General features: G+C 36.8%; 1 protein-coding gene across 4 annotated transcripts; it reads left to right on the top strand.

The window, feature by feature from the left end:
• Window positions 1-391: 391 nt before the first annotated feature.
• Window positions 392-21,791, top strand: LOC121330930 (E3 ubiquitin-protein ligase SMURF1). Of its 4 annotated transcripts, none has more exons than XM_041277918.1 (18): window positions 392-675; window positions 11,353-11,391; window positions 11,724-11,832; window positions 12,867-13,000; window positions 13,304-13,369; window positions 13,589-13,664; window positions 14,069-14,307; window positions 14,594-14,678; window positions 14,873-15,019; window positions 15,206-15,407; window positions 15,517-15,620; window positions 15,732-15,846; window positions 16,125-16,303; window positions 16,833-16,970; window positions 17,250-17,370; window positions 17,659-17,860; window positions 18,646-18,721; window positions 19,029-21,791. In XM_041277918.1, exons 1-18 carry the CDS (start codon window positions 621-623, stop codon window positions 19,126-19,128), a joined length of 2,187 nt encoding a protein of 728 aa, XP_041133852.1. In that variant the 5' UTR covers window positions 392-620; the 3' UTR covers window positions 19,129-21,791. The 4 variants fall into 4 exon arrangements, with proteins under 4 accessions (XP_041133852.1, XP_041133850.1, XP_041133851.1 ...); XM_041277916.1 differs by having other exon boundaries at window positions 14,840-15,019; XM_041277917.1 differs by having other exon boundaries at window positions 393-675; window positions 18,637-18,721.
• The last annotated feature ends 697 nt before the right edge of the window (window positions 21,792-22,488 follow it).

Genomic DNA, 22,488 nt, shown 5'->3' with positions numbered 1-22,488 from the left:
ATAATTGAATAATTGATAGTTTAAAATAAGTTACTTTAACGATAAAATAATCTAAAGATGTATAATTTAATGAAATCATCGTGGAATTGTATGAATTTGTAACCAAGCTTGGTTTCATGTCATGTTTTCATTATTATTAAATTGCGATAGCGCGCTATGGTTTTGTTAACAACTGAGAAATGATATGCTGCTAACTGCTACCATGGTGCCATTCATAAAAAAATAAAACAATAACAAAACAAATGGACAATCCCCCAGTCTGAAACACAGAGGTTAAAGTCCACTTTGCCAGGGCAGTAAGACAGGAATGCTCCCAGAGACTGTTTACATTAGCATCCCACTCACACTCGTGCCGGAGACGCTGACGCCGCCATCGTGTGCGCGTACGCCCTCTACGCCAATCGAGCTCGAAAATGTTTAGGAGTGTTGAGCGAGCTCGGCGCTTCGGGGTATTTTCTGAGGAGGAAAAAATAAAAACATACCCGTGATAAACTCTTGCGAAAAACAAGAAAGAACAAACCCCGTTGATTGTGTTTCCCAACACTTGTGTTTGGTGTCGAAGTTTGAATCTAAGGTTCAGTCCTGAGGGAAAGTTTGGTGGTTATTATTTTCCCGGAGTGATGTCGAATCCTGGCACACGAAGGAACGGGTCGAGCATCAAAATCCGTCTGACAGGTAAGCAAAAATATATATATATATACACCCAGATTAAGTACTGTTGAGCATAGCATAAACTGTTTTTAATTTGATACCCGAACTATTTGGGCGTGTAACTAGTTATGCACGACGTCTTGTCGGTTCACTGGAAAGGGAAGTAGTCCGAGTTAAATGTATGTTGACCACTAGTCCCCACGTCTGTCTGGAAAACAGCCGAAATTTAAAATGCCGTTCACAGCACTGGCGTAAAAGCCAAACCACGAATGTTTGCTGCATTATAATGTTGTTACATTTCGCTATAAATATTTATATTTCACGGACTGTATACAATAATATGCTGGGACGTTGGCGTCTGTGTTTGATATAAGGCGTGATACACAGGAAATGCAGATCGGGCTGTGAGTAATGTTTTGCTTTGTTGACCATGCATTAAATCACCCGTGCAGCGGTATTGTTTGTTTAACAGTGAAAACTTTTACAATATGTGTACGACTATTCGGAGGGGCTCCTTGGCTGTTGCCAGATTTTGCTGCCTATGTAAATAACTGTAAGAAACATGGTTCGCGCATGCACAGTGAGTCCAGTTGTAGCTTCCTGCCAAATTAGGAGCCTGTTTTACCCAGCAATCCTTCTAATTTATAACCTGCTTATATATGTTCCTAGAGAAGGATTTGTGTGTTTGCTGAATTTTTGCAGTCTGCTGTATTACGTATTATGTGTTTTGTAGCCTCCAATTAATAGCCAACAGTACATGCATTCATGCATGTATGTGCACCAAGAACTGCAGCCACAACCTACTAGCATCAACTGGTGTGTGTGTGTGTGTGTGTGTGTATATATAATATATATATAGAATATATTATTATATATATATATATATATATTATATATATATAAAAGCATAAAGCTGATTAAGCTGTCCAGATTTATTAACTCAATTTTAGATACAACTCAGTAGTAAGTTGTTAGGCAGGATATAACGTTTGGTCTTTGTGAAATACATGTGTTTATAGTTAAGTATACTTTAGATAATTAATTTATTGTTATTACCTTCAACAGTCTCTGTAATACGCTCATTTATATTGACCCTGCACAGATGGTGTATGTTGTTTTTTTTTAATCTTCCAGGTGCACACCGAAAATAAAGTAGCAGTTTACAAATGATTGGAAATGTACTACTGCATGCTTCATCATAACCAGTTTTAGAAACGGACACTTGTGGTGAATACAGTATTTATTATTTATTTCTTAGCAGACGCCCTTATCCAGAGGGTTTTACAATTGTTGCAAAGTATCACGTTACAGAATATCACATTAGAGTATCATATTACAGATTGGAGCAGTACAGTAAAATCAGTAGCAAGTAAGATCAAATTCAAATAAGAGCAAATTAAAGACTCCAGTAAGTTACATTGAGAACGAGTTCGACTATGAGCGGTTCACTTTTAGTAAAAATATTTGCTTATAGGAGTAAGGCATAGATGTCAGTAATATTTCTCTCTCGACTTTTCATGCTTCTACTTTAACTTATTACGTTCTTTCAGCAGATATTAGTGTAATTTAGTACTAGTGACCTACATATCAGGCTCATTGTTTATAATTCATGTACTTCATATAAATTGTGAAATTCAGTTGTATTAGCCACTGTAGCAAGGAAGCAAACCCCCCCTCTAGACCGGTTTAGAGAGACACGCTCGTATTTCACAACTGATGCCTCTTGTAGTTTTGTAGTGTCTGCTCTGTAATTGCGTTACTAGGCTACAAAATGTGTTTTAAATGCATTTGACTGTCTGTTTTTTATACAGATTTTATTTAAAATGCATTGTTAACTGAACTGAACACTTTCTTCCGCTTGGCATGCGTGATTGTATGTTTGTTTGTAAATAGGAATTTGAGGTGTCAGGTTAGGTTGTTAGGCTTGTGTTTTTATAATTTTTTTAATTTTTTTTTTATTTTCACTTTGCATCCAAATATCCGGAATGTTCTAGGTCTGTCAAAAAGCCTACAAAACGCTCAGTAAGAAAAGTGTAACATTTTGTGTGTCAGTGTTTGAATGTAACATTTGTATCCAATATGTTAGATCTGGATGCTCCAAAGGATCCCTGCTTACTTGATAATAGTGGTGTAGCGATGTAGACTAATCCATCAGTTCCAGCTGTGCCCACCCCCCTGTGCAGATGAAAGGAATTCTAATTGGCAGTGGAATGTCTGGAGTGTCATGTAACAATGAGCATGAAGCCATTACACTGGCTGCTGCAATGTTTAGTCTTTCACTTTAAATCATCAATCCAGACCTTGTTCTTTCTTGGGAAATGTTGCCGTTGAAGGTTGGTTTAGTCTGGAACTGCAGTCGATTTCGTATTGTTGGTCTTCACTCTTAAACTGTACTTTTAAGTTAAAATGGAAGATCTTGCAATCTGTTTAACAAACCCTGTCTGCACATGCATTTCTTTCTTAACATTCCTAGACATTTCTTTTAGATATTGCTTAGATTTAAGCAACTTTAATCCCTTTTGCGCTGACTACATTTTGCAGTTGTTATATTTTTACTTTCGTGGATTGAAAATGTGCTGTTTATTGAGGTTATTGAAATGGAAGGTATGTGTCATTCTGAAAGTACTGTTGCAGTATATTATATATAATGTAACCATGCAGCTGAATCTCACTTTTTGCAAGCAAACTCTTGAGATTCATAGTACGTTTCTGTGGTATTTGCATTGCACATTAAGTTTAATGTATCTAGGGAACCGCTTATAACATTGTAATGAAGCTTGGAATATTGATATTGAACTGAGATTAAATTAGAGCTTTGTTGAGGGACAGAGTATATAGGCCTGCAATATTATTTAATAATGTTCACCGGTTTTTACTGTCCATTCTTGAATTAAGACATCCTGCATAATCCAGGGTACTAACCTTAAACATAGTAGTGAAGGGGTATTAGTGTATGTGCATTAGGTTAATGGATGTCAGCATTTTATCATCAACAGTTGGTTTTCAGCGTTGAATTTTTTGTTTAGGTATAAAAATGCTGATATGTTAATTGTATATGACCTTGTCGACATCTGTGTTATTGTAATCCACTGTAACAGTTGTAGCTGTAGTTTTAAATGGAAGATCTCATACAGTAATTGCAGGATACACGATTGTCCATATAGCCCCAACCAATTTTGTAACTAGCGTTAACCCTTTTTGGCGCCAGGGTTGTTGACCAAATTGGATCTGGTATTTAATAATGCATTTGAAAGACACCTAAACTGCTAATGGTGTATGTGCTGTGTGTGTTGTATCAAGGCCCTATAATTGTAGAGTAAAATATGATGTAAGAATGGGATCAATAAGCTACTAACAACCAAACGAGCAAGATGGGCCGAATGGCCTCCTCTCGTTTGTAAACTTTCTTATGTTCTTATGTTCTTATAATGTTAACAGGATAGAAAACAGCACCACCAACTCTTTAGTGGTATTTGTAAAAAACAAAATTAAGTCTGGTGTGATTCTTCTTTTTTTTTTTGTCTTTTTATATGTAAAACCCACCATTCATTAATGTAGTTTATCCTTCTGTTCTTATCCCATCTGCAGCCACTCTTTGCACATTCCGCCTCTGTCAGACACCCTTTATCTACAGCTTTGCCATTAGCAGGGTGTCTCATCATTGTGTTCCTTTAATCCCTCCTAAATCTTAGCAGTTATTTCTCACCTGTTATTACTTTTCTGTGGACTCTAATGTTATGACTTAACACCTTTTCACATAGCGTCGATTGTGCTTGTGGGAATAAAAAGGTACAGTCACTGCTTTTCTGCAAAGCGGAACTTCATAAAATCGACAGGGTTAATCTTTTTCAAAACAGTATTTGTGGTAGTTTGAGGCAATGAATGCATTAGCAATAGCAGTTTGTGAGATTAATTCAAATGCTTTAGTTTAGGACACAATGTAAAGAGTATTGAACAACCATAGTTCAGAAATTACTTTATAGTATTTTTTATTACAATGTTAATCTGATCCTGATGCACGCATATTTTCAGTTGTTAAACGTAAGTCCTTTTGTATTTTTTTATACATCAGGGTATGTATGTATAATGTATGTGTATGTATGGAGAAAGGCAGGGCGTGTTGTGACTCAGTCATTACTGTTGCCTGTGTACCACCAGAGTTGGTTGCATCATTTGTTTTATGACACACACAAAATAATCGAATATTTTCTATGTTAGTCACAGTTTATTCTAAAGGAAGGTTTAAGCCTCCCACACAACAAGTGCTGTTTTCATTGAGGAATTGAAAGGATCATACCAAAAAACTTGAGCTATCTCCAACTTGCAGAAGTCTTCTTTGTGGGTTAAATCTGAGACTCCAAGCTCATTAGATGCAGCCTCTACTTATTATATAACTAGTGGTCCTGGATTCAGTCTTTCTGCTTTGGTGACAAGCTGCTCGTCTTGTGGACCTTTTGTGACATTTGGTTATCTAACTGTGCTGTTTTGTTATCCAGGGATTTGCAGATTGCTGCTTTTCTAACTGCTGTGATCCAGCAGTTGAGAGGAAGGAAGCCATTACAAGAACTACTCAATCTTCTGTTTTTCTATTGTTCAAAATATTTTAAGGTGAAGCAGTCTAAACTAAGTGGTCACACTAATCCAAATATGAAGACACAATTTTCCTACTACTTGTGTTAAGATGCTTGTATGTTTGAATAAGGGGGATGCATGTACTCAAAGTTCGTGGAGGTGTTTAAACTGTAAAGCTTAATTTTCTGATATTTTGTTTCTTCTACATCAAGCAGTATACATTGTGCTTTTAATTTTAAGTCTTTTATAATCCCGCCAAAGCCTCTACTGAGGCTTTAAGATAGCAACTGAGTCTTAAGACATCACCTTTAATCTTAAACACTGGTTTTAAGACATGTCTATTTTATGAGCAGAATCAGTCAAGACAAGGCCACTCCTATTCAGGATGCCTTCAGCCTTTTGTTGGATAGTTTAAAAGTGGGTCATATGACCACATGATGCACTAAAATGGTGTTTGTGAACCGCAGAAAAACAATAAGGGACTTATTTTCAAGGGACTGGATGCCCCAGTTCTGACTCCAGTGCATATAATGAAGAAAAACAAACATTTTTTTTTTTTTTTTTTTTTTAACTTTTTTAGAATAAATAAACTATTACCTAAGGCAGCAGTTTACACCAATTGTTATCAAGCATACTCTATTTGTGTAGTATGCAACTAATAACTTTGCCATGGTACTGTACTGTATTGGTTATTTCAAGACAGTTTTCTGCAAACGGGCCCTGTGAATTAAGACTCAAAGCCCACTTTGTAATTACTAATTGTTTAATTAGGGTTTGCATTTAATTGATGATTCATTCCCATGAAGAGATTGCAATCCTCAGGGATTCGTAAATCCAGAACCTATAGATCTGTGTTATTGTGTTCAATAAGAGGATGTTTTGTTTTTAATAGAACCTATTTGCATGCAGTTGTACTGTCAGTATTTGACTTGCAATAATATAGGCATGTAACGTGTGGGTCCTCTGACATTCCTATCTGTATTGTAAAGCTTAGCTGGAGGATATTTGTGGTTTATTATGCAGTCCCTGGTGACTGTCTGCTGCACTATCCTTTGTAAACTGAGACTACTGATTCGACTGAAATCATTAACCCAACTGTGTAAATAGATCCTGCTTTGTATAAAGGGTACACAAGGAGTGTGGCAGGTAGACTGATACTGCTGTATCTTAAGTTTAGAGATACCAAGTGCTGATAATGTACAACCCTTTGTTTGTCAGGATTTTGGGAGACGTGTAAACAACAGTAGATATTTTATAATGTTTGTTTCTGTTCAACTTACAGTAAATGTGCTTGTTGCCCAAGAGTGTGACAAGGCTATTTCATTTACTGCAAGATGTAAGAATAGTTTCAGCATTTTTAATTTATTTTTTGTGATTGATTTGTGCATGCATCATTGTATATTGGTTTGGGGTGACTTCTTTGTGAAGTTCTATTTGAAAACATGAATCAGTTAAAATATAATTTAAAAGCATCTTCTTACAAGGATGGGTTCCATTGCTAGGACCATTTAATTGTTGCATGTCTGAGCTGGACACTGAACCCAGTAAACTGGGGAGCACCTAGCAATCCAGACAGTTCTGATAGCAGGCTGGGTTATTAAAAGGGCAGAGCACCCATATAGGGCCGATTGTAAAGTGCACAAGGTCAGTGACCTTTTTAGTTCAGTTAGACAAGGACTGGAATGTAATTGCCTTCCAAAGATACTGGGGCAAACTTTAACATGTTAACAGAAATGAAAGTGAAGTGGTGGGTGATTTAATTTTTTTTAAATCCCTTTAATTAGATGGCATCTGATGAAATCTGTCGACCAGACAACACACTCCTCAACCCCACTATTTGTGGTTTAAGCCTGTTACTCAGTCATGTAACTGCTTGTCTGAAATTGCTTTTAGATGTCTGCTAAATAACCCACTAAATTGCATATTAATTAAAAAAAAAAAAAAAAAAAAAAAAAAGGGTTTTACCATTTGCGTTTTTCCGCTTTTTCAGGATGCAAGTAATATACTCCTGAGGACCTCTCTTTATTTATCGTACTAGGCTCAAAAGCAAAGGAACTAAAACACAGCTATTTACTGCCCAAGTGTAAACCTGTTCTGTCAGGATATTTTGAAAATACTCAGGGTGATATTCCCAACACAGTGGGTGTTTCCATGGAGATTCTTACAAAGCAAAAGAGAAATACAAGCAGAGAAATTTAATTTTAAATGTGAAGATGGCAAGTAAGTCTGTTAAAACAGCCATACAAATTTAAAGGGAAGCAGCGCTAGCAATAGCATCAGAACTAATAAGACCTTTTAATAATTCCTATAGGGGTATTCTGTGTTGGGAAGGGGCTTCTAAAGACAAGAAAATATTCTTTGTCTGGTCTTTCTAAAAATATGTTCGTTGAATTAAGAACAGATTTTTTTAGTCAAGCGTGTACAGTAAGGCACAGTGTAAGAAACCACTATAACCCTATACAGGCCATCACTGCTGTACATTCATTCTTGGACAATGTGCTGTATTGTACAGCCTGCTTTGTAAATTTGTCAGACTTTTTTGTGTGTGCTGAATTGTTATAGCCAGAAGGATGCAGTGACATGTGTTCGATTCAGTTTAATGGGAGAGATTGACTTGCTGGGTTAAATGCAAAACTCTGACTTGCTAAGCTTATACTTCCATTGTGGAGGCAGTAGCCACACGTATCCAGCAAACATAATCGGTTTAGACTTAGATATTCTAACTTTTTTTTTAACCCCCCCCCCCCTCCGGCTTGTAAAATAAGTGCAACACTCCTATTCATCACTTGATGCGTCTGTGTTGGTGCGTTTACATCATAAATCAGTCTGGTTCAATGTGGGTAACAGATTAGTTTAGCCGGTCTCTAAAACTAGACCCCCTTGATGAAATGTAATCCAGTGCAAGCAGCAGTTGTGACGTCAAACAAGCCCCTTGAGATTGTATGCATTAATCCCTTGCTGTAAATAGCGTGCTTTTTATTATTATTTATTAATATAAGCATTAAACAAGCAAAGGTTACTTGCTGGCCTGTTTTGCCCTTTTTTGCTTTTATTGATTCATTTCCACAACAGAGTATTCTATATTAAGTTATCGTTGGAAGATTTGCTAAACACTGCTGACAAATATGTCTGTGACTTGTATCCTTTGCCAAGTCTGTATAGTATAATTGCATCCTGGTTCAATGCCTTTCATTGCACCTTACAGCACAGGTGCCGATTACCAGTGCTTTTTAGCCCACAAGTTGTTCACAAACAATCTTCTAAGCCATTGTACTGTAAACAGACAGTGAATACTGTACTAAGGTACATTTTCAAAGCTTCTCACTTGTAATTTGTCTGAGAGGTTGGTCAGGTCCCAGTGACTCATGGCTTGGAAAGGCTTGTTTTCCTGCCCCCCTCCCACCAAGACTCTCGGCAGACAGTTTTGTTGTCCCTGACTCAGACACAGTGGATGCTGTTCCTTGGGGACTGCATTTAGCACAGTAGGAGGATGCATGCATATTGACCTACTGTGCCTGTGCTTTAGGAAGTGTCGAAACTAGTCATCTGCGCCAGGATATCCAGTTCACGTACTCTACACGGGTACAGGTTGATAGACGCAGGTTTTTCTTTTTTAATGTTGATTTGCTCGGTGCTTTGCACCAAATGCTTTCTTCCTTAACTTCCTGAAGTATGCTATTCAGGACAATATGTATACTGTGTGTACAGCAGGAATGTTTGCCAAGCCCAGAGGCTCCAAATGAAGGCTACTGTGTTTGCTTGTTCTGCTCCTAGTTACAGTAGTCCATTTTGTTTAGTTGTCCTCAAAAAAAGACACCAGACCACACAACCTTATTCTGATGGTATTGACAAAATGCAGCAGTCTGCTTAACAATCAGTCAGCATTTTCACATCCTAATTCGTTGAACTTAACAAAAAAACAACACGACTGAAATGCAGCACCAGGACCATCTTGTAAACTGAAGCAAACAAATAGTTGCACCTACCTAAGTATTCTATATTCTCATTGTTTATCTCTTTAATCTCTTCATAAACTACACTAGGATGAGACAGGAACTGCATTCCAGCCAGCTGGATCTATTATTGAAGGCACATAATGACCTTTAGTTGGCTCACAGTGGCTTCTAATATATGAGGGTGACTGTATGTCATTCCCCTGTCAATATTAATAAAGGTATACTGCGGCTGAACCAATAGATTATGATTGTGCACATGGTATAAGTTTTTAAACCACCAATAGTATGGAGTCACTCGGTCAGTGCCAACGTGGAAGTGAGTTTACATATTCTAGAGCTGTTTAAATTGCTCCCACGTTCTGAACAAGAGTGAAATAAACTAATTAGAAACCAGCGGGATCTGAAAAGTGAAATGATGGCTTATATTCCAGTAAATATCAAACTGTTAGTTACTGTAAGTGGATTTGGTGTCTTCCATTAAGGCGTTTGTGCAACAATAATGAATTGCAAGTTGCACAGTTTTAAAGACCTCTGCAGCAAGTGTGCCCTGTGAAATTTGGGATTCAGAAATGTTTTAATTGCAGCCGTTTGAGGGGTGTATGTTGCTGTGTTATTGTGAGTGGTTATAAATGAACATGTCACCCTAGCTGTAAATAAGGGACATGTATTGTTTCTTGTTAGTCATTGAGAGAAATTCCATTTCTTACCAGCAACAGACTGATTACAATCTAACTGAACACACCAGCAGGAAATGCTTGAAGTTTCTGGAAATTGGGGGAATTTACTCAACATTCCTATGCCCATCTGTATCTGTTTCTGTCTTTCAATGATTAAATTACATTTTAACTATTAATTGTCAGTAAAGTCCAAAACATGTAGACACTATCGCACACCGACTATTTGATATAATTACCACTCTTTCCATTCCTGGGTGCTACCTCCGGGATCAGTCTCCCAAGTATCCCAAAATTGTTCACAATTGATGCAAGTAGAGGTGCAACGCCATAATAGAGCATAGATCAAATTTCGCTTCTTTTATTATTTAAAAAAGAACAAAAAAAACTGAGCAACGTTTCAGTGAGATGGCCTTCGTCGAGCTGTGGTGGAATTATCAAGCATTGGCATATTGGTAAGAAAAGCTACTCAAAAGAAACAATACATTTTATTGTTAATGTTAGGTAAATCTACTTCAAAATTTGTAATTTGATTGGCTGAGCTAGCTGTACTGAGTAGAGATGCCTTTTTGTAAAGGGATCACACTGTCTCTGGCTACCCATAAGAATAATGTAGAGTGCTCTTGTTCTTTGGAGCCTTTTTTCCGGTAACACTGAAATAGTTCCAGATCTCGCTTCCTAGAATACCAGTCGCTGAGAACCGTCTAGTCTACATAACCTGCTGTACCTGTTTTCTTTGCGCTTCCCAGCAGTTTGTTTTGCTGACTGTGCAGAGCTGCTATTCAGATTCCGCTTACACGTTTCAGAGGTACAGTACACAAAGCATGCAACTAAAGAAGCAGAAATAATTTCTCAATGAAACAAAGGCAAAGGTGCCACTGTAAATCAGTAGGCGAATAACGTTTCCAAATACAGCGCTATTGTTGCGAGCAGTTACAACACAGTAATAGGAATTTGCTCAATTCAGACTTTTAATTTGTGTTATCTGACGCTTTAGAGGTGAACTTCCTTGGCAATCCTTTACAATACACTTTTATACAGCAAAGTATGTTGTAAATATTCAGTAAGATGTTCTGTTTTAAACTAGTGAGGTGAATTTCCTAAACTGTTAAATTGACAATTACTGTAAATCAATTGTAAATTCTTTGACTGGACAGACATATTTAACAAATACAAGTAAGTGTTTATAGCGGCATTTGTGTGTCAAGTGGTGCAAGACACCTGCTACTAAATGCATTTGGTAGGTTATTCATTTTCTTTAACTTGAACAGTTTAAGTGTGAGTGGTGCAACTTGGTTTGCTATATGTTTTCAATCTCCATTTCATTTACTGTATAAATAAATAAGCTCAAAGTTAGTTTATTTCTAAAATGTGAGCATCGCTGAGATCTGTACACGAGTCCAGAAACTAAGTGAAAATGGAGGCTGGTAAAAAGCTGAAAAACACACAAACTGATTACCCTGTTTTTTTGTTTATTTTATTTTTTTTCTGTCTTGCAGTATTATGTGCCAAGAACCTGGCAAAAAAGGATTTCTTCAGTAAGTAAACTCCAAATCTTTGGGACGTTTTATACTTTTTCCCCTAATATGTTTTTCTCCTTTTGCTGTTGCTGGTAACGTCCACCACTTACACTGGTGCAACAGTATATTACAATATTTTGAATAGTAATGGAAAACATGCAGACGCACAAGCATTTTGCAGTTTAAGTGGAAGGTACTGTAAACACTAAAATTAATGTTAATACAGTCTTGCTCTTGAATCCTGATTTGGCACAGTATGACAGTATGTGGACAGTTTCAGATACTGTAGCTCACGCTGTTGTCTTTTTGTAACATGATTCAGGCTCATCATGTATTTCCGTCTGTCACAGGGTTACCTGACCCTTTTGCCAAAATAGTAGTAGATGGATCAGGTCAGTGCCATTCAACAGACACAGTGAAGAGCACACTGGACCCAAAGTGGAACCAGCACTATGATCTGTGAGTGACTTCTTCTTATTATTATCATCTTGTACTTTTAGGTACATGGAAATCTGCCACGAGCGATACTTTATTGCATCATCTATGAATATTTTACACCTTATCTGAAGAAGACACTTGAGGTCTTGAAAGCTGGCATTTATATGTCACAGTTACTTTAATTTTAAACAGTATCCATTTTTAACAATTTTCTCAGTTAACTGAAAAGGGACATTTTTTGGGGTCTGAGCTTTGCAGTTTAATGTTTATAAAATATGTGACTATCGAAAGCTTGACTAGTCATTTGAAGCTTTCCACCCATTTTATTGTAAGAACATTAGACTGTTTTATAAAGATCACTCTGACCGGAAGTTCATTCAGGGAAAGAATTTTGTTCAATTGATCCTTTTGGGCCTGTTTTATGGAAAGAATGGATTAATCAATTACTCTGCTCAGTAATTTGCTAAGATAATCGTCAATACACTCTTGTGAAGTCTGTCTGCCTGGGCCTTAGCAACATGTTTAGTTTTCCTATCCAGCTTGTTGCCTTCACCCACATGAATAGTTTAGAAGAATCTTGCACACTCAGTTTAACAATATTCCAGGAAAATGCATAGTCTAAGTGACATTGTCACAGTGATACGCTGCAAACTGGTAGGGTTTCGCTACTGGTAATATCATCCAAGTGATGAGAGCTGTTAAGGCAAGTGTGTACCTTTTTAGAAATGACTGCTCCTGTATGGCTCAGGGTGCCAACCTTATCATCTTTTGCAGTCTGACAAGTTACTTTTCTCGTTCTGCAGCAATCTATGAATTAGTTAAGTGACTTAAAACATTGTGTGTGTATATATATAATGTGTGTGTGTGTATAGATAGAGCTGTAGATATAGATAGATTTTTCTTGTTTGTTTTTTAATGTTTACTTTAAATTGTTTGTAAATTATCATCTAAGTTTATATGCTTATTGTGTGTGTTCACTGATTACCTGCTTACAGATGCCTTGGTGTGTTTTGTAAGGCTTCTCTCTCTGTTTTAATTGTTCCCTACTCTACCAGATATATTGGAAAAACAGACTCGATCACCATCAGTGTATGGAATCACAAGAAAATCCACAAGAAACAGGGAGCTGGCTTCCTGGGCTGTGTGAGACTCTTATCCAATGCGATCAGCAGGCTAAAGGACACTGGCTGTATGTACCTTTTCATTTGCTGCATTAATGTGTTGCCCTATCAACATTGCCTTGCCATAGCGTTCAGTGTACCTTTCTAGACAAGGGTTTGAAGTGCGACGTGCATAGAAACGGCTTGATAAATAGCTAGAAAATAAGTAGGATTAGTAAAAAGCAGTCTATTAGGTGTATATATTTAGTGGTGTCTGTCATGTTTTTTGTTAAGCTTGTACCACTGCCCTTTTAGTCCCCAGGAAGGTTAATTGTAGGGTAAGGACAGTTCTTAAAGTAAAACAATTTTATTTTTGTGTCGTCCCCGAACAGACCAGCGTTTGGATCTATGCAAATTAAACCCCACTGACAGCGATGCAGTACGTGGCCAAATAGTAGGTAAGGACTGTGGTTTAATGTGTGGATTACAAAGAGGTACGTCTGGCTATAATCTTTAGTACTAACTGAAAGCTTTCTGCACACTGGCAGGAGTTTTGGTGGCAGCTGATCGTTTTAAAGTTTTTTAAAAATTGGCAACAGTTTAATTTCTTGCATGTGAAATCTTTTTTTAAATCAAGAACATTGTTAAATGTTAAAGGTTGTTATGTTTTATTATAGTAAGTTTACAGACTCGGGACAGGATAGGCACTGGAGGAGCTGTTGTAGACTGTAGAGGACTTCTAGAAAATGAAGGGTGAGTGATGGAAATTCTTGGGCCACTGTTAACGTGCTGAGTACTAAAGAAACTTTAAAAAGTGTTTGTAAAGCATTTGTCTAATATTGTCACCTACCAAATCATTATGGATACTAAACGTGCTGTGAAATGTTCTGTATGGCCTTTTTTTTTTATATTGTTTTGACACCACACAGAGGCAAAAATAAGATTAAGTTTTAATTCATTTAGGAGAACACTAGGCTAATATGAGAAAAAACATCTCTGTAAAACAGCCATTATGTCTTCAAGAATTTTAATCCAAAAGCAATATTTCCGTTTTAGTTTGTCTACTTAACTGCTCAACATGAACTTTTATGATGTGTACCTGAAAAAAGACTACAGTTTCAATGACGGGTACTTTGCTGTTTTTGAAACATTTCTAGCCCAGTTTTTGAAGACTCGGGGCCCGGAAGACCGCTTAGCTGTTTCATGGAGGAGCCGTTACCATACACAGACAGCACTGGAGCCGCAGGGGGAGGGAACTGCCGCTTCCTGGAATCGCCCAATCAGGAGCAGAGGCTTCAGGCACAACGCCTCCGAAATCAAGACACCAGAGGTCACGCACACACCCCTCAGAACCGGCCACACGGGAGCCAATCCCCCGACCTGCCTGAGGGTTACGGTAGGTTCAACCCTTATAAATACATTTTGATGTGACAGAGGTCATCCCTGTATATGTGGAAGGTGCTAATGGATAAAATATTTAAGGAACTTCTTTTTGGAATCTGTGTTCCTGCTGTTTCAGCCTTTTTTTAAACAAGCCACCTCACAGGAGGTTAGCTTTCAGGCTTTCTGTTGGTTTTACAGTATAAATTATGCTGTTTTTATTTTAATGTTTAAATTGTGTGGGGTTGTGTATTTATTATCTATAGTAAAATGTATGTGTTTTATTTTCGTATTTCCACCAGAACAAAGGACGACAGTACAGGGCCAGGTTTACTTTCTACATACACAGACTGGAGTCAGTACCTGGCACGACCCAAGAATACCAAGGTGGGGAGTTGCCTGATCCGTGTTGAACAATGCATAATGCCCCATCGTTGTTCTGTAATGTCTCTCTAAATGTTTTAGACTGAAGTTGACTTGCTGTACATTTTGCCTATTCTTGAGCTTATCGATAATAAGTGATATTTTTTTTTTTTTTTTGTCTTTAGGGTTAATAACGGTTTGCAATGGTATTTCCGCAGGGACCTCAACAGTGTCAGCTGCGAAGATTTAGGTCCTCTGCCTCCAGGGTGGGAGGTCAGAAGTACAGTTTCGGGAAGGATATATTTTGTGGACCACAATAACAGAACAACACAATTCACAGACCCAAGATTACACCACATAATGAGGTAGGACTCCCAGTTGGCAAGTATTAAAAATAAAAATATGTAAAAAAATTCTGTGTTCATTCTTTTAAAACCTTTTTTCTTTAGTTTTTTGCATATAATATAATTGACAAGGACCATGCATTTCTCCCTGTTCTGGAATAACCTTTTTATTTGTATTACTATTTGTTCTCTGATTTACCATGACAGTCAGCATTCTCAGGTAAAGGAATCCGGCCAGCAGCTGCCTGTGCAGACTGAGGTTCCTCCAGAGGATGGAGAAGGAGAGCTCCCTGTACGCTATGAGAGGGACTTGGTGCAGAAACTGAAATTGCTAAGGCATGAGCTCTCATTGCAGCAGCCACAAGCCGGTCACTGTCGCATTGAGGTATCCAGGGAGGAAATTTTTGAGGTAAGGGATCCGAAGGATGTGTGTTTTTTTTTTTTTTTTTTTTTCCTTTGGTTAAGAATCCATAGTATGTATTGTATATTTGAGCAATTTGTGTTTTATTGGCCCATAGGAGTCTTATAGACAGATCATGAAGATGCGGCACAAAGACCTGAAGAAAAGACTGATGGTGAAGTTCCGGGGAGAAGAAGGACTGGACTATGGTGGGGTGGCAAGGTACCATACTTTATTTAATTAAAAAAAAAAATGTTCTTGATCAAAGCATCAGGCTTTTTGTTTCAGAATGAATCGGATGTCTTTATTTTATTGTCTCCTTTCTTCTTTAAGGGAGTGGTTGTATCTCCTGTGTCATGAAATGCTAAATCCGTATTATGGACTGTTCCAGTATTCCACGGATAACATTTACACGCTGCAAATAAATCCGGACTCCTCTATTAATCCGGTAAGATTGTTGTCCCCCCCCCCCAATTAAGTAGTTATTCCTTTAGTTGAACAGTAATTAAATGAATTCAAAGTCTGAGTTGCCATAGAAAAATGATCATGCTGTACTAGAATACAAAATATTTTGGGGTGTTTGTATACAGTACCTATAAGATAAAACCACTCTGTGTTATCAACTTAAGACTTCCAAATACTGTAATGTTGCAATAAGTCCCCTGGATGGCAATGTTAACCCTTTAAGTAATTTCTTTGTTCCCCTCCCTTGTTTTTCTCTTGCAGGATCATTTGTCATATTTCCACTTTGTTGGGCGGATAATGGGCCTGGCTGTTTTCCACGGACACTACATTAATGGAGGTTTTACACTGCCTTTCTATAAGCAGCTGCTGGGTAAACCCATACAGCTGTCTGACCTGGAAACTGTGGATCCGGAGTTACACAAAAGCTTAGTGTGGATTCTGTAAGTCAAACTGCTGGCATGCCTCCTTGTTCAAATAGAATACGAATGGAGGAAAAACAAATATGGCTTATTATAATGCTATTGAAAATGAAGGCCGTTTTCTTAAGGATATCATTTAAACTTCCTCCTTTTTGCTAGTGAAGATGATAATTCTCTGAGAGCACCATGTGCTCCCATACTGGGAGAGAAATTGCAAGAATGTGATCAGAATGTGTCCACTTTGTTCCATACCAAAGCAGATGTCATTTTTTCTTTTCAACAGACACTTTTTAGTTAGTGAACAATCAACTCTTCTGTACTGTAACCGTGCAATATTAAGTAACTTCCAGAAAATTAAATCATATGTGCTGTGTTGTGTTTTTCTAAGTGCCTTTTAGCAGTATTCAGTATTGAAAAGGTCAACATTTCCTTTCAGACTTCTATTTAATGTAACAGTAGTTGTATTCTATGGTTCATTGCTGAATTCCAAGTTATTTTCTACTCTTCTCACTGTACAACCTGTAAATGACTTTATTCCTTTTATTTCAAGTGAGAATGACATCACCCCAGTACTGGATCATACTTTTTGTGTAGAGCATAATGCATTTGGTAAATTTCTCCAACATGAACTCAAACCAAACGGAAGAAACATTCCGGTAACTGAGGAGAACAAGAAGGAATATGTAAGGTGAGGCAGAGTTGTAATGTTCCAACGAAATGCCACTTTGTCTTTTTGAGCACATTTATCAAAAACTTATTGATTCTAGTAATTTTGTGCATTCCCAATTTAATAAAACATTTTTTTTTGTATTCAAAGTAAACTCAATTGCAAAGATCTAGTCTTTTCAAAAAATGTCTTTTACCTAATCGTTTGGTGCATATTGATTGGATTTTTCTACATTGGAAACTGCATTGTAAGTCCCTGTTCAATATGGTCCTTGAAAATGACATTTTTCTTTTGTTTCAGATTATACGTGAACTGGAGGTTTATGAGAGGGATTGAGGCTCAGTTTCTAGCCTTGCAAAAAGGATTTAACGAGTTGATTCCACAGCATTTGTTAAAGCCCTTTGAACACAAGGAACTAGAGGTAATGCACGTATTACCTTGCATCTAAAATAGATGCAGTGAATACAAATATATAAAGAGTTTTATATATTTCATTGTGAAACCTTGTAATCACACCGATTTACGAACTAATAATAGTAACTTCTATGCATTGCTCTTAACGTTGATTTGTGGCAACAAGAGCAACATAGCCTAGGTCAAATCTGATTCCATCAGGTTTACTTTTCTGTTTCATCTAATATGGTGGTAATGTCCCTGGTGGTGGTGTGCTCTTTTCAAAGCTTGATACTAATTTGTGTTTGTTTTACAGCTAATCATCGGAGGCCTGGGTAAGCTAGATCTCAACGACTGGAAGGCCAATACCCGGCTGAAGCACTGTGTGGCTGACAGCAACATGGTCAAGTGGTTCTGGCAGGCAGTGGAGTCGTTTGATGAGGAGAGGAGAGGGAGGCTGCTGCAGTTCGTTACAGGCTCCACCCGCGTCCCGCTGCAGGGGTTCAAAGCACTGCAAGGTGGCTGTCGAATAAACTGAGCTACTTGTTTCCTTGTGTAGCCCAAGTGAAGCTGGATAAGGAAGGGGTTCAAACATGTTAGACCCCCTCTTTATCATATCGATACATAGTAGCCTAATTTATATTTTAAATTGTCAAAGAAATGAAGTGCACTGTATAATGGCAAAGTATATCTCATATGTGTTACACACACACATATATATGTTATTTATTTTAAATTCAACCATGCTTAGAAATGGTCTCACAGCCGTCATATTTTGGGCAAAGAGAATTTGGTTTGATAGTGTACATAACACTTGGGTATAACTGCTGTTTTGCCTGTAAATGGCTTTTTTTATATAACAAAAATTTCAAAAAACATTGAGTTTATGCTGTATAACTGTTTTAGTAAATGTGATTTCTTCAAATCATATTCTATATTGGATACATTTATTTTGACATCTTTTTGAAGTTATTCACAGTTACAGATTATAAATTGGCCACCTCCTGCTACCTTCAGTTTAGCGTAACCTTTCTAATGTGAAGCCTGTACATGTTTAATGCCATTATTGTGTTAGGCTCAGCTTTGTAAGCTTGTGTTTGCTTACAATAACAGAGGTAACACTTATATGATTTTATTTTTAAATGAGACCTTTCGAAAAACCACTAAGCTACTTCCAGACTGCAGTCTAAATACTTGGTATAAAATAGCACTTACTTTTTTACTTCAAACAGAATTGGCTAAGATGTTGGACTTTTTATTGTGGTAACTGTTAACTAGAATGTATGTTTGTAAGGTTCTACAGGTTCCGCAGGACCCAGACTCTTCACTATCCATCTGATCGATGCCAACACAGACAACCTGCCTAAAGCCCACACTTGGTAAGACTAAACTGTTATCATACAGTTATTTGTAAGCTTTATCAATAGGAATACTTATAAATGTGTTGTAGATTTTACAAACCTCCCTCTTTCCTATAGTGTCTTATCGACATAATTGAATAAATGTTTATTTAAACACATAATTTGCATTTAAACAGTATTGGGTGTGATTTTAGGTAAAAGTTTTATTTTTTTTATAACAACACATGCATTTTGTCTTTGCAAACCTGATTTGTTTCAGTTGCAAAAATGAAATTTAAAGTATGTACCTTTTTTGTTTTTATGAAATTATTTACTTTGTCGTCAGCTTTAATCGGATTGACATTCCGCCGTATGAAACTTATGAAAAGCTGTACGAGAAACTTCTGACTGCCGTGGAGGAGACCTGCGGCTTTGCCGTAGAGTGAAGAGGAGGCCAGCACGTGCTGCTTGAGCAGTAACCAAAACTAGAAGAGGAATGGCCTGTGAGCTTCCTGCCGAGCACTGTAGTGAGACGACAGTGGAAGTTACGCCTGGGATAGAAACCAGCACCCAATGACACAGAGCAGCTCTCCTGAGGGATAAAGTAATCGCTGTGGATGGCTACAAATTGAAACCCTTTCTAAGAAGAGATTTATTATTATTTATTTTTTTCTTGGTGTAGTTTGAGGCTGCTTTTAAGATGGAAGGTTTAACTAATGCGCTTCGGTTCTGAAAGCTGATCAGTGTGGATTAGGTTATGGAAGGCTTGGTTTCTTATCCTTAAGCATCTATACTAGTTTGGGCTGCTAAACTGCATTCATTGCATAACAGAACCACCCGCATAAATCTATTTTATAAAATCAAATGTAGGTCCTAAAAAAAAAAAAAACTTTTGATTTAACTGTCTGAATATGGATCCGATCTAGAGGTAATGCCCTTGTTAATCTCGATATTTATTATTAACACTTTATTACTGTTTTATTTTTTAATCATAAATGATTGGATCATTTTGGGCTGATGAACAGATATCCATTTCTTGTCTTATCTGTTTCTTCTGGTTACCACGGTGACATGCATTGATTGGTTCCATGAACTCCTATATTTTTAAAATAAATAAAATACAATATTAAAGCCGGAAGAAAATCAAATGAAACAATGAATATACAATAATCTGGTACATGATAGTACAGGCCTGCCTGGGACCTCCTTACTGGCCTACTTTTATGAAAGTTTTGGCAGCCCAAATTGTATTGTGGCTAACTTTAGTACTTACGGTGGGGGAGAGAAAATCGCACACTAAACTACTCCTTGTGTTTTTCGTCAGAAGCAATGTGCACCTTTGCAGGAATCTCACAGTTTTAAGTCAAGTAGGAAGCTTTTTTTTAATTTTGTAAATATTTTTTTGTTTCCCAAGATTTTATGCTTGAAACTTTATATGATGATTTGCACATAGGAACAGTCCTAGTCCCCACTTTTTTTTAATACATTATATACTTTTTCAGTAAGTTGTACCATAAGAGAGAGAATGCACGATTGGAATGTTATGACAGATAACTTATGCGGGAGATATGAATGAATACAGATCCATAACTATAAAGTTAATTCATTTGAAAGAAGAGGTTGAAGCAGTTGTGTAAAAGTGGAGCTACTGAATATACACATTTTAAAAGATGTCTGGCCTTACAATATTTTATAGAGATAATCAACCATTTATGTTTTAGCAGTTTTGAGGACGAGAGTACTGACTGATGGACTGAGTGTATGTTTATTTATATAAGAATTAAAGTGGCCGCTACTAACTCTAATCCAAGCATTTAAATGGTAGTTGTTAAGTAATGTTTCTACACAATATATAGTAACAAAAGACCTTTGTGCTTGGTCGGCTGTCTGACCTGAAGTGAAGATCGATAAAGGAGATGAATAGCAGTACCTTGGTTACATTTGTTGATAATGTAGGTGTTTATTTTTGTATTTTCTATTTGCACAAGAAAGAAAAAGTCGGCAGTATTTAAAAACTTTTGGTGTGTAGTCTTAAGTGTCATCATCAACTGTGTGCCTGATTTGTTTACTACGTTGCTGGGAGACAGACATGATTACATACAATATAACAAACAGATCTTACATTTCCACTTAGATGGGTTTTGTAGCATTTTCTACAAATCATCTCTAAACCATTTCGCTACAGCTCTGATGAATATATTACCTTAAGTTTTGGTTCAAAACAAATTCCTATGGTGTTTATGCTGTGGGTGTGACTGTAGAAGTGATTAATACTGGGCACAGGTCTCCTACTTTTCCTTGTAAGATGCATGCCATTGTGTTAAATCCCTGAAATGCATGAAGCACACATCACCCACTTTTAAAAGATTAAACGTTTATGCGTCACTTTCATTATCTTTTTATATGTCTGCTCGGTGTAGCATAATTGATGCTGCAATAATTATAATTTAATTACATCCATACACGTTACTATACAAGAAACGTAGCAATAAAATTAAGCAAAGGTTTTGATGAGGTTTGTCTTGTGAATGCAGTGCACATCATTTTTGTTTAATTGTCCATCTTGATGTAAGATGATGTAAGTATTTGTTAGTACGGTAACTTTAATTACTACACCACCCTCCCAAATATGATTAATATTTTAAATATATAGAAAGTCTTCCGTCAATTTGGTATTTCAATCTAATGGGATAGGGAGAACGTACTAAAGGAGGTCTAAGTTTTCAATACAGTGCTTGAATTGCATGGCACCATGTTATCCTCTTTTCAGATATAAAAAATGAGCCAACTTTTCGTTAAGTTTTCCTCAACCACTTGATGTATTTTAAAAAATATATATATATTTATTACTATGTAATGTCCTTTTTTTTTATTGTATTGCTGCTATTATTGTTCCCATCTTATTTGAAAGCTGATTTTATTATTTGTGAAAGCTGTACACTAATCTCTTTATTTTATGTATAAATGAAAGTATTTAAAAAATGCTGCTATTAAACTAGGTAATGATAGAACTTTATTGAGATGATGGTTGGAATTAGCAGTGATTGAGGCTAGACCCCGGAGGTCACATTCATGTTTGTGATATATGCAATAAAAACTGACAACTTTATATACTTCGGTTTTTGTTTACGTGCGATTTTTTTTTTAGTTTTGGATTGTGTTGGTTCTGAATCTATAAACTTAAGGACCGTGTTACCTTTGATATGTTCTGTACATTAACACTTAATCCATATTCACCTTTTTTAAAAAAAAAAAAAAAAGTAATATTTTATACCCATTTGCTGTACACCCCTTTCAAACTGGCACATTTTTCAGTTTGTGACAGGCCATCATAGTATATTTAAAGCATGTGCATTCTGCCCTGGGCAGTATGTTTTACAAAGATTTACAATTCTCAAACACCTTTACCATTTGTCAACAGCACTTTCAATCAATTTAATTATTTTAAGTAGCATCTAATCACGGTCCTCTCGCTATTAGGATTTAATGGTATTCCAATGGCTTCCTTCCACAGCAGCGAGCAGCAAAGAAATTCAAAAAGCCTCTCTGCATTTCTATCCAGTAAGTGCTTTTCGGCGCAGGTATCGCCCATATGTGGTTAAATGGTTATGTAATGATTTCGGAGCAAAGTTGAATTCAATGCTACAAATAGCTGATGAACTTTTGAATTACCAGGAATGGTATGGATGTTTTTCAGTATGCTAAATGTACTCAAGGACATCCTTTTTATTTTTTTTTTATTTACGTGTCTTTGTGTAGCCTATAATGCATTTCAGTTTTAGGTGCAAGTTAAAAATAAGTATTTG

The sequence above is a fragment of the Polyodon spathula genome, chromosome 18, assembly GCF_017654505.1.
Source record: "Polyodon spathula isolate WHYD16114869_AA chromosome 18, ASM1765450v1, whole genome shotgun sequence".
In the NCBI taxonomy this organism is placed as follows: domain Eukaryota; kingdom Metazoa; phylum Chordata; class Actinopteri; order Acipenseriformes; family Polyodontidae; genus Polyodon; species Polyodon spathula.
The sequence above is the reverse complement of the archived record's forward strand: the minus strand, read 5'-3'. Positions and strand labels throughout refer to the sequence as shown.

Excerpts from the sequence above, each read along its gene's own strand:
- LOC121330930 (XM_041277915.1), top strand. The coding sequence starts at position 621 with ATGTCGAATCCTGGCACACGAAGGAACGGGTCGAGCATCAAAATCCGT. Across the intron at positions 11,392-11,723 it reads GGCAAAAAAGGATTTCTTCA|GGTTACCTGACCCTTTTGCC; the intron begins GTAAGTAAACTC and ends CGTCTGTCACAG. Across the intron at positions 14,308-14,593 it reads CGACCTGCCTGAGGGTTACG|AACAAAGGACGACAGTACAG; the intron begins GTAGGTTCAACC and ends TATTTCCACCAG.